This window comes from Pelodiscus sinensis, chromosome 14 (assembly GCF_049634645.1).
Source record: "Pelodiscus sinensis isolate JC-2024 chromosome 14, ASM4963464v1, whole genome shotgun sequence".
Lineage (NCBI taxonomy): Eukaryota > Metazoa > Chordata > Testudines > Trionychidae > Pelodiscus > Pelodiscus sinensis.
The window spans coordinates 17,611,551-17,623,829 of NC_134724.1; the positions used below are offsets into that span (position 1 = coordinate 17,611,551).

Genomic DNA, 12,279 nt, shown 5'->3' on the forward strand with positions numbered 1-12,279 from the left:
AGGGGTCCCCCCACTTAATCATGAACTTTGGAGCAGGGCTGTCACTTAGGCTCCCTGCCTGCCCTGGCCTCACACTGCTGGCCCCCTCCTAGAAGAGGCCAATGCAACCCTATGGGCCTGTTTGTGTATGAGAGGGGGGAAGGGCTGAGGTTTCAGCATGCAGTCCTGCCTGCAAGCACTTTCTTTGCAGCTCCCATTCGCTGAGAATGGAGAATTGTGTCCATTAGAAGCTAAGGGGGTGGTCCTGTCAGAGATGAACCGTGTCTCTCCCACCCACAGGAGCCACAGGGGTACGATGGTTCCTTCCTAGGGTTGCCAGGTGGTTTAACAAGAAATACTGAAGACACTTCCCCCTCCCCCCCCCAAAAAAAACACCAGGGAAAAAATTCTGTTGAGGAAAAAAGGGGGGGGGAGACCAAAGTTATTGAGCCCCCCCCCCCCCCAAAAAGGACTCCGAGAGTTAATCAAAAAAATAAAACAGCATGGCCTCTTTAAGAAAAGCCTTTGAAGCTTTTTGCCAGTGGCCATCTTGTTTTTCTGATCGAGCCAGAAGACAACTTCCCTGTGGAACCAGGTAAGCGGGGGAGGAGGGGAGGACTGGGCCGGGTTGTCGAGTGTGTTGTAGGGTTGCCAGGTGTTCAGTATTTTCGCCTCCTGGCAGGGGGAAAAAATCAGAAAATATTGAACATTTTAGGTGTCCGGTATTTTCTGATTTTTTTTACTGGACAGGAGGTGAAAATACTGGGCTGTCTGGGTCAGTACTGGACACCTGGCAACCCTACTCCTTCCAGAAGCAGAATGGGCCTGGGGTGGGCAGGGAGCTGTCCTTCGTCTCGCTGCACCACTACCTGGGAGCCACCTGGGGTAAGTGCTGCCTGGCCGGATGCTCCTCCCTAATCCCCAGGCTCCTCCTGGAACTAACACTGCAAATAACTTTAAAAAAGGAAGAAGGTTATGAGATTTTTCATAGGTGAGATGTGGTCTAAAACAAGAGTTCTAGAAATCTGTAATCACCTGTAAATATTGTAGGTTTGTCCATTTAGCAGAAATGTGCTGGATTTATTTTACACATTTTCAAGGTGAATTTAGTATTACTTATAAATGATTTATTAGAGCTTCCAGTAAGATGGACAAACAATGCCATGAAATTCCAAATCCTTTCTTTTCAAAGGGACAAACTGGCTTACTATCCTTTACTTCTGAGAACTTGGAAAAATGTCTTTGATTCAAGCACTTTCATTTCTAACTGCCCCTAGATGTAGTAAATATGAAAGCTGTATGTTCAGTGTGAGAATGGCGGGGAGTGGATGAATCAAAATTGAGTTTTTTTGGTTTTTTTTGTCCGAGTCTGACCCCACCCAAATGTAGACATGCTGAGAGAGCCTGGATCTGTTGTTTCAAAGTTTAACCAATTGATGTATGTCTGGCAACAAGCAGAGTAGTCACCAGTTATCTGCTTGTAGCCAGCAACTGTGTCCTCTAGTGCAGTGGGGCTCTCAGTGTTTTTGGGGCTCAGGAAGGACCCATCTGTAAATGTTTATGGCCTGTCCTGACCCAGTAAATCATTTGGGGGTGCAGGCCATGAGGTGATTTCAGGGAGGCCTTGCTCCCTGGGGAATGCTTGTGAATGCTGTGCAGGACACCTCCCTCCCTCACACACATTGGTAGCTGCAGTGCTGTGACGGGTAGCTAGCTTAGGCCCTCTGCTCTAGGCATTGCAACCTAGAGGATTGCAGTGCCACTTGGGGTTTCCTCCTTCCCTAACTGGACATTATGACCTGGCTCTTGGGGCTGCAGTGCCTCTCATTCAATCTTGGCTTACCCAGACTCTTGTCATCATGGTTGGTGACAGGATCATGCCTGAGTAATGCTGGAACCCCAGAATTGCAGTGCCTGGAGCAGAGAGGGGAGCCCAGCCAGCCCTGTAGGATAGGAGCCACCATGTGACCCTTTGAAACATTCTGGTGACCCAGTTTTGGGTCCTGGCCCACAGACTGAGACCCACTGTCGTAGTGGGTGTATTATGATTGTAGTGGTGTATTATGATTGCAGATACTTGAACCTTTCTCTCCACCTCTGAGTGGGATCAACAGGAAAAAAAGGGTCTTTTTCCTCTTGCAGAAACATGCTAGGTCTTGCGGATGGAAAATGAGTGGTGACAGAATCCTGAGGAAAATAATTGGTCTTTTCAAAATGTGATTTTTTTTTTAAGCTCTCCCTCCTACCCCTTATTGTCTGGTTGTTTTCCTCACTCTTCATTTCTTCTCTTCTTGCCTTCAGATTCTGCTCCCTCTGCTCTCTTTCCATCCATACATGTCCTCTCTCTTGTGTTTCACTTTCCATCTGACTGCTCTCTTATAATTTTTTAAAAATATTTTAAGGAACTGAGACCTCCAAACCAAAACTTAAAACTACATGTGTTTAGATTTTGCTTCACCTATTCATGGACCTTGGCTTTGAATCATCAAATGTCCTCTCCCCCCTGCTCCACAGTGAATATATAAAACATGAAGACGAGCGTTTTGTTCAGATGTTTCAAGGTGAATTTGTCTGAGAGATGTGGCACTCTTCTGATCAAAAGGAGGAAGGGCAAAGGGTATGGAAAGATAGTAGAAGTTTCTATAACTAGTTTAAATTATCTAATTGCTTGGTGCTGATTAGCAAGAAGTGATGTAGGAATGACAAATACATAACTAAAATGCTCTTTAATTGCCCTTCCTGCTTTGTCACTGTTAATTCTGGTATCAGTTTCACCTTTGACATTTGGCTCAGCATGTTTCAGTATTTTGTACTGCGTACTTTAAAAGACACTATTAATGCCTTAATTCTCTTAAGACAAATGTAGCAAAAATGCCACTCCATTGCTGTGATATAATCAGAACTGACCAGTTAATGGATCTGATACCTAGTCAAACAGGACCTTGCAGTGTAGAAATCTCCTATGTTTATAGCACTTCAAACAGCATCCTACTTTAACTGATTTGCTTCCTGTGAAATGCAGATTGTGCCTTAAGTTTTGTTTCTAGAAGCCTATCGCTATGATAGCTAGGTGCTTTATGGCCAATGCAGATTACACAAGCCATTTATAGAAACAAAAGAAAAACAAAAGTAGTGAAAGTGAATGAACGGGGAAAAATCCTATCTTCTAGGCAAAGACACGGTTATAGAGTTCACACTCTAGGGAGCTGATGACTGTTGCATTATGCTTCCCCTTTATATATCTGCTATTGTTTTCACCTATACTTAGATTGTAAACTTTTTGGAAGAGGGACATCTCTTCACTGTATGTTTGTACTTTGTCTAGCACAGTGGATCCAGACTGGTGCCTTTATATGCTACTACAGTATTAATAATCTGAAATACTCCAAATACACCTTTGTCCTTACCCAGATCACATAGTGGTGTTGCTGTACCATTTTTAGGTTGTGATGATCTCTGAGTAGCAGGGTGCAATGGCTGGTGAATCAGCATAGTTGAGTGCACTTCTCCCAAAACTCTGTCACGAGGCGTGATTAAGTGAATGCAGATTCTTTTCAAATGACTTCTTGAGAGAAATCCTGCCTTCACTGAAGTTAGTAGGGCCAGAATTTCACTCCTTGAATTCTTTTCCTGTGCAGCCAAGCTATACGGGATTTCACTATATCCTGCGCCCACTCTGCCAGCGAGGCAAATTTTCCCTAAGCTTTACATCTTGAAAGATGACAGTCTGGCTTTGACAGAACAATAAGAGAGAGAGTTTACTCTGGGGACAAATTGTTTTTATAATTGGTATTACAGTTATAATGTTACACTGTGTTAAGCATTGTGCAAACATCTGGGAAGATGTAGTCCCTGTTCCAGCGATGCTACAATTCAGATAAATCTTACTTCATTATAAACGTAAATGTACCAGACTGTAACCTGTTTTAGGATGATTAGTATCGTGTCCCCTCTTCTCATAACTTTACTTCCCTATCCCTTTTGTTGCTGCCCTACGAGCAGCTGAATGTTGGCCATTGGGTTTGTGTTTGTGAGGTAAAGCAGTTTAGTCTTGCGCATCAGGCTGATAACCATTTCAGCAAATGGGCTGAAAACCTGTACAGCCTGGTAGAATCCCAGATGTAGGTTCTGATTTCCAGTGTCATAGAAGTGGAAGTATTAGTGCCAATCTAAATTGAAAAAATGCACTTCTACTAATAGATTAAGACAACCAGAAATGTGCAGTTCTCTACTGTGAATTATTTTTGTGCTGTTTGTAGTAAGCTAAGCTGGATGTTGAGGATCTGTGAGTACTATCTTGTGACTCTCAGAATAGCAGTTATAATGTGTGTGTTAAATATGGTGGTGACCAAGTATCCTGAAAATAATTTAATATTTTAAACCAACTTTTTGATATTTCTGAATATCTAAGATTGTGATATTAGTGATGTTTTGTAGCAGCAGATTACTATACACCAGTCTGTAACTTGAGCTATAAGTAGGCCTGAAAACTATACAGCACACAGACTAGGATGCTACTAGAATGGAGGGGAATAATCAAGAGCCATCCATCTTACATTAAATATATAAATGTATTTAATTTCCAGTTAATTTGATCTTGATTATATCTTTTGGGGTTGAGTCAACTGTTTTTATAAAACAAAGATCCCTTTTTTTTAAAACAAGAGACTGTGTGTCAGCGTTAGGATAGAAATTCCTGTAAGACTGGGTTTTTTTCAATGTCAAACACATGTTAGTGCACTGTGTTGTGGAAGATAACTTAGATTCCTGAACATTCACAAATATGGTTTAGATGAGTAACCGGCAAACAGATAATTCTGAAAGACTATGTCTACACTCGTGGCTTCTTGCGCGAGTAATATGCAAATGAGGCTAAGCGAGGAATATCACTGAGCCTCATTTGCATACCTAATGAGCCACCATTTTTTTCAGAAGAGGCTCTTGTGCAAGAAGGAGTGTCTACACTGCCCCTTCTTGCGCAAGAAAAACCCTCTTGCGCAATGCCATTACACCTATTACTTGAGATGAAGAACAGCATTGCGCAAGAGGGTTTTTCTTGCGCAAGAAGGGGCAGTGTAGACGCTCCTTCTTGTGCAAGAGCCTCTTCTGAAAAAAATGGTGGCTCATTAGGTATGCAAATGAGGCTCAGAGATATTCCACGCTTAGCCTCATTTGCATATTACTCGCGCAAGAAGCCGCGAGTGTAGACATAGCCAAAATGTTCTAATTACTACATAATGATTTAGTCTGCTTTTATATACAGACTTGATACTTTCCTACATACTGGGTGGGACTGGATTTTGGAGGGAGAGCTGCAGTGGTAGAATGTGTGTTTTGTATCTGTCACTGTTCATTTGTAATAGGTTGGTTGGTTGGTTGTTTTTTAAAGAGATCTATTTTCTAATTTTGCAGATATGGTGTGAGTCCTGAGAACATAATTCTCTATGGTCAGAGTATTGGAACTGTCCCGACAGTGGACTTGGCATCTCGGTACGAGTGTGCAGCTGTAATCCTTCATTCTCCTTTGATGTCTGGATTACGGGTAGCTTTTCCTGACACCAGGAAAACGTATTGCTTTGATGCTTTCCCAAGGTATGTGGAAATATTGCTGGAGAGATTGTTCTATGGTCACTGCAAACTTTTCTATAGTATTTACTTTTATTTGTATTGTGACATGCATCTTGCACAGGCACATACTATAAATCTAAGCAGATAATAAATATATTCACTTGTCACTAAGTAGCTTGTATTCTCAAACTGGCATGCTAGTTTGATAAAACCACAAATGAAGAAAACCCCTACAAAACTTCACAGTTATTTATTATTGTGATGTTTAATGCTCATACCCAGTCTACCAAACCATTCTATGCTAAATTAGACCAGTAACTGTTAGCTGTGGTTGTGCTGGCAATGCTTTTTGCTAATTAGTAACGCCCCCTTTACATTGTTCAACCAACTCAGATTAAAAAGGGATGTAGTGTCAACAAATATATGTGGAAGGAATTTTAGACTTCTTGTTAACTGCTTATCCTTCTTTACAAAAATAATAGACTAAAGTTCTGGATAACGTTTGTTGCTGCATAAAGGAAGAAAGGAAGGATAGTGCAGTCGCTAGGATGCTAGCCTAGGATTCTGTGACCTGCTCTGACACAGGCTTTGTGTGAGTCTCCTTGCCTCAGATTCTCATCTGTAAAATACTTCCTTGTCTCTAAAGGCATTGTGAGGATAAAGACATTAAAGATTGAAGTGCTTAGATACCACCATAATGGGGGAGGAGGTGCACAGCATCTAGGATCAGTTAAGATATATGGCAGCATTTCAGTTGCCTTAAAATGAACTTATAATCTTTAAAATTCCACACTGAAAGTTAAACCTGATTAGTTTCAGGATAACTAATAGAATGTAAAAGCCTGAACAGCAGAGACAGTTTCTCTGATTTAATGAGGTGCTTAGATATAAAGAGAGACCAAAACATTTGGATGCCCACGGGTATTCCTAAAAATATGTGAAATTTACATCCGAAGAGTGAAAATCAGTGGACTGGAGAGCACCCTTCATTGTTGAAGTTGGTTTTGCACAACTTATTCACAAGGAATCAGTGTTCAAAGCAAAAACTGCATCTTCCAGAGCACAGTCTCGTTCTTTTGATGGAGAAAGGTGGAAGCCCAACTTTCAGACAGTAGAAGCTCAAAGACTCTATTATGTGGGACTTCTGTGACAAAGAAGCCAGATGTAATTTATTTTAACTATTTCTTTAATAATTAAAACTTCATATTAATGAACACACTTTAAGTGTAAGAAAATATCTTAAATCGGTGGCTCTCAAGCTTTCCAGACTATCGTACCCCTTTAGGAGATAGATTTATCTTGCGTACTCCAAGTTCTACCTCACTTAAACTACTTGCTTACAAAATCAGTCATAAAAATACAAAAATCACAGCACGCTAGCATTGAAAAATTGTTTACTTTTTCATTTTTACCATATAATAATAAAATGGATCAAGTGGAATATAAATATTATTCTTACATTTCACTATATAATATATAGAACAGAAGAAATAGTCTTACAAAATTTTAGTTTGTACAGACTTTACTAGTGCTTTTTATGTAGCCTGTTATAAAATGATACAACTACTTAGATATGTGGATGTATCCCATGGAAGACCTGCGGATAACCCCAGAAGTATGCTTACTACTGTCTTAAACCACCTGCTGCTTATTGCTGTGACTGTTAACTGAATAGTCAAATTTGCTTTGAGTAATCATAACTTGCTTTTTGTTTCCCTTCTCTGGGAGGCACCTTTAAGTGCAAATAGTTCTAATTCTTGTACATTTGGTAGAAACAGTATTAACATTTTACTACAGGAAGAGATACCACTCTATTCTTCAGTATACTTGGCAGCTATAGAAACCACCCCTGATTCTCTACCGCTTGAATGTCTGCTGCAGGTTGAACCTCTTAAATCCGGGAGACTCTGGTCTGTCAACATCTGCGGTCTGGCAGGATCACAGATGTTGTTGGACCAGAGAACTCCAGCACCCGGGAATGAGAGCCAGTCAGGGAGTCCAGCAGAAGGGAGCCCCACCATCAGACAGGTGAGCCCCATCCCCAGAGAGCGATGGCCACGCAGGGCAGCAGCAGGACTGCAAGCTCTGTCCCTGCGGAGCCCTATCTTGGCACCTCAGCAGTGGGGCAGCCGCAAAGCCCCGTCCCAGGGGAGCCCTGGCAGGGTGTGGCAGCAGCAAGGCCACCAGCAGGGCAGCCAGAGAGCCTAGTCCCTGGGAAACCCTGTGTGGGACAGAAGCAGGGTAGCCGTGGAGTACTGTCCCCAAGAAGCCTCAGCTGGGTGGGGCAGAAGTGGGGCTGTGGTGGCTGGGGAGCTCTTCCCCTGGAGAACCTGAGCCACCTGGCAGCAGTGTGCCAAGCCCAAGTCCTGTAGCAGCCGGCCTGGAGCACAGTGGCATTGGGGGTAGAGCGGAGCCAGCCAGCAGTATCCTGGGAGGCTGATAGCAGGGGACCTCCCCTGATCCGGCAAATTCCCTCGTTTGGAATTGGTCAGGTCCCCAGGGTGCCGGACCACGGAGGTCCAACCTGTATTAGGTATTCCACTTTCTCCCAAGAGCGGTTCCTGATTTGAGCATAGCATTGTCTTCTGGATTACATTCTCAATGGTAATGATGCTGATCTTCTGACAATGGTAAATGCAGAAGACTGAGAGGAAGAAGTACCCCTGCCTCCAAGTAGTTTCCTGTAGCCAGGAATGGAAGAATACAGGCAGTCCCCGGGTTACATCAATCCAACTTACATCGGATCCCTAGTTACAAATGGCGGGGGGGGGGGAGGCGCAGCTAGTGCGGGGTGCCTCCCCCACTGTCGTCGCCGCCTCCGGCGGCGCGGGGGGTACTTCCCCCCAGCAGACCAGGGAGATGCGGAGCTAGCGCCCCCCCTCCCCCTCCCAGCAGACCAGGGAGATGCGGAGTGGCTTTTCTCGCTGAGGAGGATGCGGGTCTGCTGGGGGGAACAAGACACCAGCCAAAAGGGGGCACTCCAGAACGGAAAAATTAATTTCCTATGGAACAGCAGGAGCAGCAGGCATTGAGACCCATTGTGTTACAGTCCCCACGTTGGGAGCAACAGCTCTTTCTCTCTTCAGCACTAGAGCTGCAAGTATCTTGTTAGTGTCACGTGAAATTAACAAGTCCCTTCCAGCCTGGCAGAGGTAAAGCTGAAAAATTACCCAGTGGTATGGGTGGGCAAGAATGGGGAGGAGCAGGACAGAAGGGAAGAGGGGATAAGCCCCAACCCCACACCCTGGCTGGAGCAGAGCAGGGTAAGCCCCGAGGGGATGGGTCTGGTTGCAAAGTGGGTGAGTGGACAATGAGGACCCACCTGTGGCTAAACTCCTGTTCCCAACACAGAATTTTTCTTTAAAATTAATCCTGTGGATAAATTCACACACACACTTCACAGGAAGGGATTTCCATTTTCTGCTCAGCAGAATACAACAGCAGCTTTGATTGTATCAATATTTCACTGTGCTCTCCAATGACTATTTATTACACTTAATACCCATTTCACTGAACCATCTGTAGCAAATTCTATTTGGAACAGTAATATGCATTGAATAAACTTTTTTTAGTTATAAAAAACAAAGATTCTGACTATTAAATGAATAACTGGGATCTTTCAGGTACCCCAAAAGGAAGATTTGGATATAGCATGAAACACTGAAACTTATTATCAATTTTTAATTAAAATATCAACCAAAAAAACCTTCATATCAAAACAGTATGTGTTTTTCTTAGAATAAGGAAGTTGTATGAGAATCAGAGTCTTTTCCACCTAACTCCAGCTCCCCGTCCCCCAAAAAATATGTACTAGTTCCGACTTACATACAAATTCAACTTAAGAACAAACCTACAGTCCCTATCTTGTACGTAACCCGGGGACTGCCTGTATCATCAGACTCCATGACATTTATTGCAGAGTTTAGGTCTGTGAACTAATACAGTATTTGGTTATATCTGACTGCAGAAACATTGGACAATGTATCTTAGAGCCCAAGTCAACTAACTTGAGCTCATGGAGCTCACACTATGGAGCTAAAATTAGCAGTGTATGAGCTCTCACTCAGGCTTCGGTGTGGGTCTCAGTCTAGGCTCCAGCCCTAGCAAGACTGTCTGCATTGCTATTTTTAGCCCTGTAGCACTGTCTGGGTTCTGAGACTCACAGCACGGGTTGCGGGGAAGGGTATTCACCATGTAGGTGGACCCTTTGTAGCCAGGATAGAGCAGTGGAATTCATTCTCTTATGTTTTATTTTAACTTGATCATAACAGCTGATATTTAAAGAGAGTTTTAGGAAGACTGACTGTAACTAGTGAAACAACTCCTTCTTAAAAGATATGACCTTCAAACGTAGAGAATGATACCTGTCTTTGTGAAGTCATAGTTTTAGTATGCTTTTCAGCAAGTTTTAAAATGTGAATTCACTGAAGGTATATTAGGAGTTTGAAAGATTTTGCTCTCAAACTCGTGCAATGTTCTTCTCTTAGTTTTTAAATATCTAACATTTGATATAAAATTAATGTCTACAGGAGAAAACCTAAGGTTTTAAATTGCTTTTATCGCAAGAGTGGGTAACTGATTAAACAAGTCAGTTCAAATAGTATAAAACATAAATAAGTGCGTGTGGGGAGGGATGTTTAAAGCTTAACAGCAGAGATGTTGTACAGTATTTATTAACCTTCTACTGATCTGTACACTGCTCTGACTGACTTCACGTATACCTCGAAACAAGGGAAATACACAAATGTTTATTTTCATTAATGTGTAAAGCTCAACTCTCTGCCTTCACTGCAGGAAACAATGTTTATATACACCTTTGGAAAATCACTGTTGTAAGTGTTTTATATTGGGACCCCATGTGAACATAGTTTCTGTAGATTTCCTAGCTGCCGAGAGGTGTGGCTGAGAATACAAAGTAGGCTAATGTGCAGTTTAAATACTGCTTTACAAGTAGCTGAGTTGGCAATGGGATGCTTTCCAATTTTTTTTGTAAAACACAAATATTTTTTCTTTAACAGTTCATCATCTGTATTCAAACTATTAAATTAGTTACCTGAATGCTGCAGTGATGGGGGTTATCCAGCTTTCTTTCTTAAAGTAGCTAACTAATAAGAGTGATCTATAAAAAGCCTTTTGTGTATATAACTGCACATAGCTGACATGCCTATTATGAAATCTTTACTCAGTGGCAGACAGTCCATTGACTTCTAAAACTTTAAACTAAATTATTCAATATTTGGCCTATTTCTCTTTGCCATTTCATTATGGCATTCTTCACTTGGGGTTGCAAATAAAAACCAGAAGGCTGTGTCTACACTGGCGCGATCTCGCACAAACGCGGCCGCTCTTGCGCAAAAACTTGCTGCCCGTCTACACTGGCCGCGTGTTCTTGCGCAAGTAAACTGATGTTCTAATGTATGAAATCAGGGCTTCTTGCGCCAGAACTCTGATGCTCCCACTCAGGAATAAGCCCTCTTGTGCAAGAGCTCTTCCAGAAGAGGCCAGTGTAGACAGGCAACATGAATTTCTTGCGCAAGAAAGCCCTATGGTTAAAATGGCCATGAGAGATTTCTTGTGCAAGAGAGCATCTACACTGGCATGGATGCTCTTGCACAAAAGCACATCTCTTGCACAAAAGCACATGCCACTGTAGACGCTCTCTTCTGGAAGAGTTTTTGCGAAGAACTCTTCCGCAAGAGGGTTTTTGCGTGAGAACGTGCCAGTATAAATGTAGCTGAATTGTACCTCTCTTATATTAACAGTTCTAATGTTCTTGAAGTCCTTATCTGTATTCCATATGGAAAAAGTTAAACCTGACTAGTCCATATTTAATGTTTCCCTTCCTGGAATCTACAGGCAGTCCCCGAGTTATGCGGATCCGACTTATGTCGGATCCGACTTATGTCAGATCCGCAGTTACGAACAGGGTTTGCTGCCCGTCTCCCTGGTCTACCAGCAGACCAGGGAGACGGGAAGCAAAGCCTCTGAGGACGCCGGCAGCGGGACAGCAGCTGTCCGCTGCCCGCATGCTCCGTGGCTTTGCTTCACGTCTCTCCAGACCAGGGAGACGGGGAGCACGCGGGCAGCGGACAGCCCAGACGCGCCGCGGCTGTCCCGCTGCCGGAGTGTTCCACGGCTTTGCTCCCTGTCTCCCTGGTCTGCTGGAGACCAACAGAGCAGGGAGACAGGGAGCAGAGCCGCGGAGCATGCGGGCAGCAGGAAAGCCGCGGCACGTCTGGGCTGTCCCGCTACCCCCGTGCTCCCCGGCTTTGCTCCGGACGCCTGTGGTACAGCAGCTGGGGCGCTGCCGGTTGGTCCCATAGCGCCGCTCTGGGCGCTACGGGACCAACCCGGCAGCACCCCAGCTGCTCTGCCCCAGGCGTCCTGATTCAGCCACTGCTGGTCAGTTTCAGCAGCCGCTGAATCAGGACGCCTGGGGCAGAGCAGCTTGGGTGCTGCTGGGTTGGTCCAGTAGCACCGAGGAGCGGCGCTACTGGAGCAACCCAGCAGCACCCAAGCTGCTCTGCCCCAGGTGTCCCCAAGTCAGCCGCTGCTGAAACTGACCAGCGCTGACTACAGGAAGCCCGAGGCAGAGTTGCTCTGCCCTGGGCTTCCTGGAATCAGCCACTGATCAGTTTCAGCAGCAGCTGACTTGGGGACGCCTGGGGTTCTTAAGTTGAATCTGTATGTAAGAACTGGCGTCCAGATTCAGCCTGTTGAAACTGATCAGCG

General features: G+C 44.0%; 1 protein-coding gene across 2 annotated transcripts in view; it reads left to right on the plus strand.

Moving 5' to 3' along the window:
* The window catches only part of ABHD17C (abhydrolase domain containing 17C, depalmitoylase), a 46,168-nt gene that overhangs the window by 31,003 nt on the left and 2,886 nt on the right, over positions 1-12,279 (plus strand). For both annotated transcript variants that reach the window (XM_075897113.1, XM_006139269.2), the window contains exon 2: positions 5,392-5,571. In XM_075897113.1, coding sequence (XP_075753228.1) covers positions 5,392-5,571 — 180 coding nt within the window. The remainder of the gene's footprint in view (positions 1-5,391; positions 5,572-12,279) is intronic.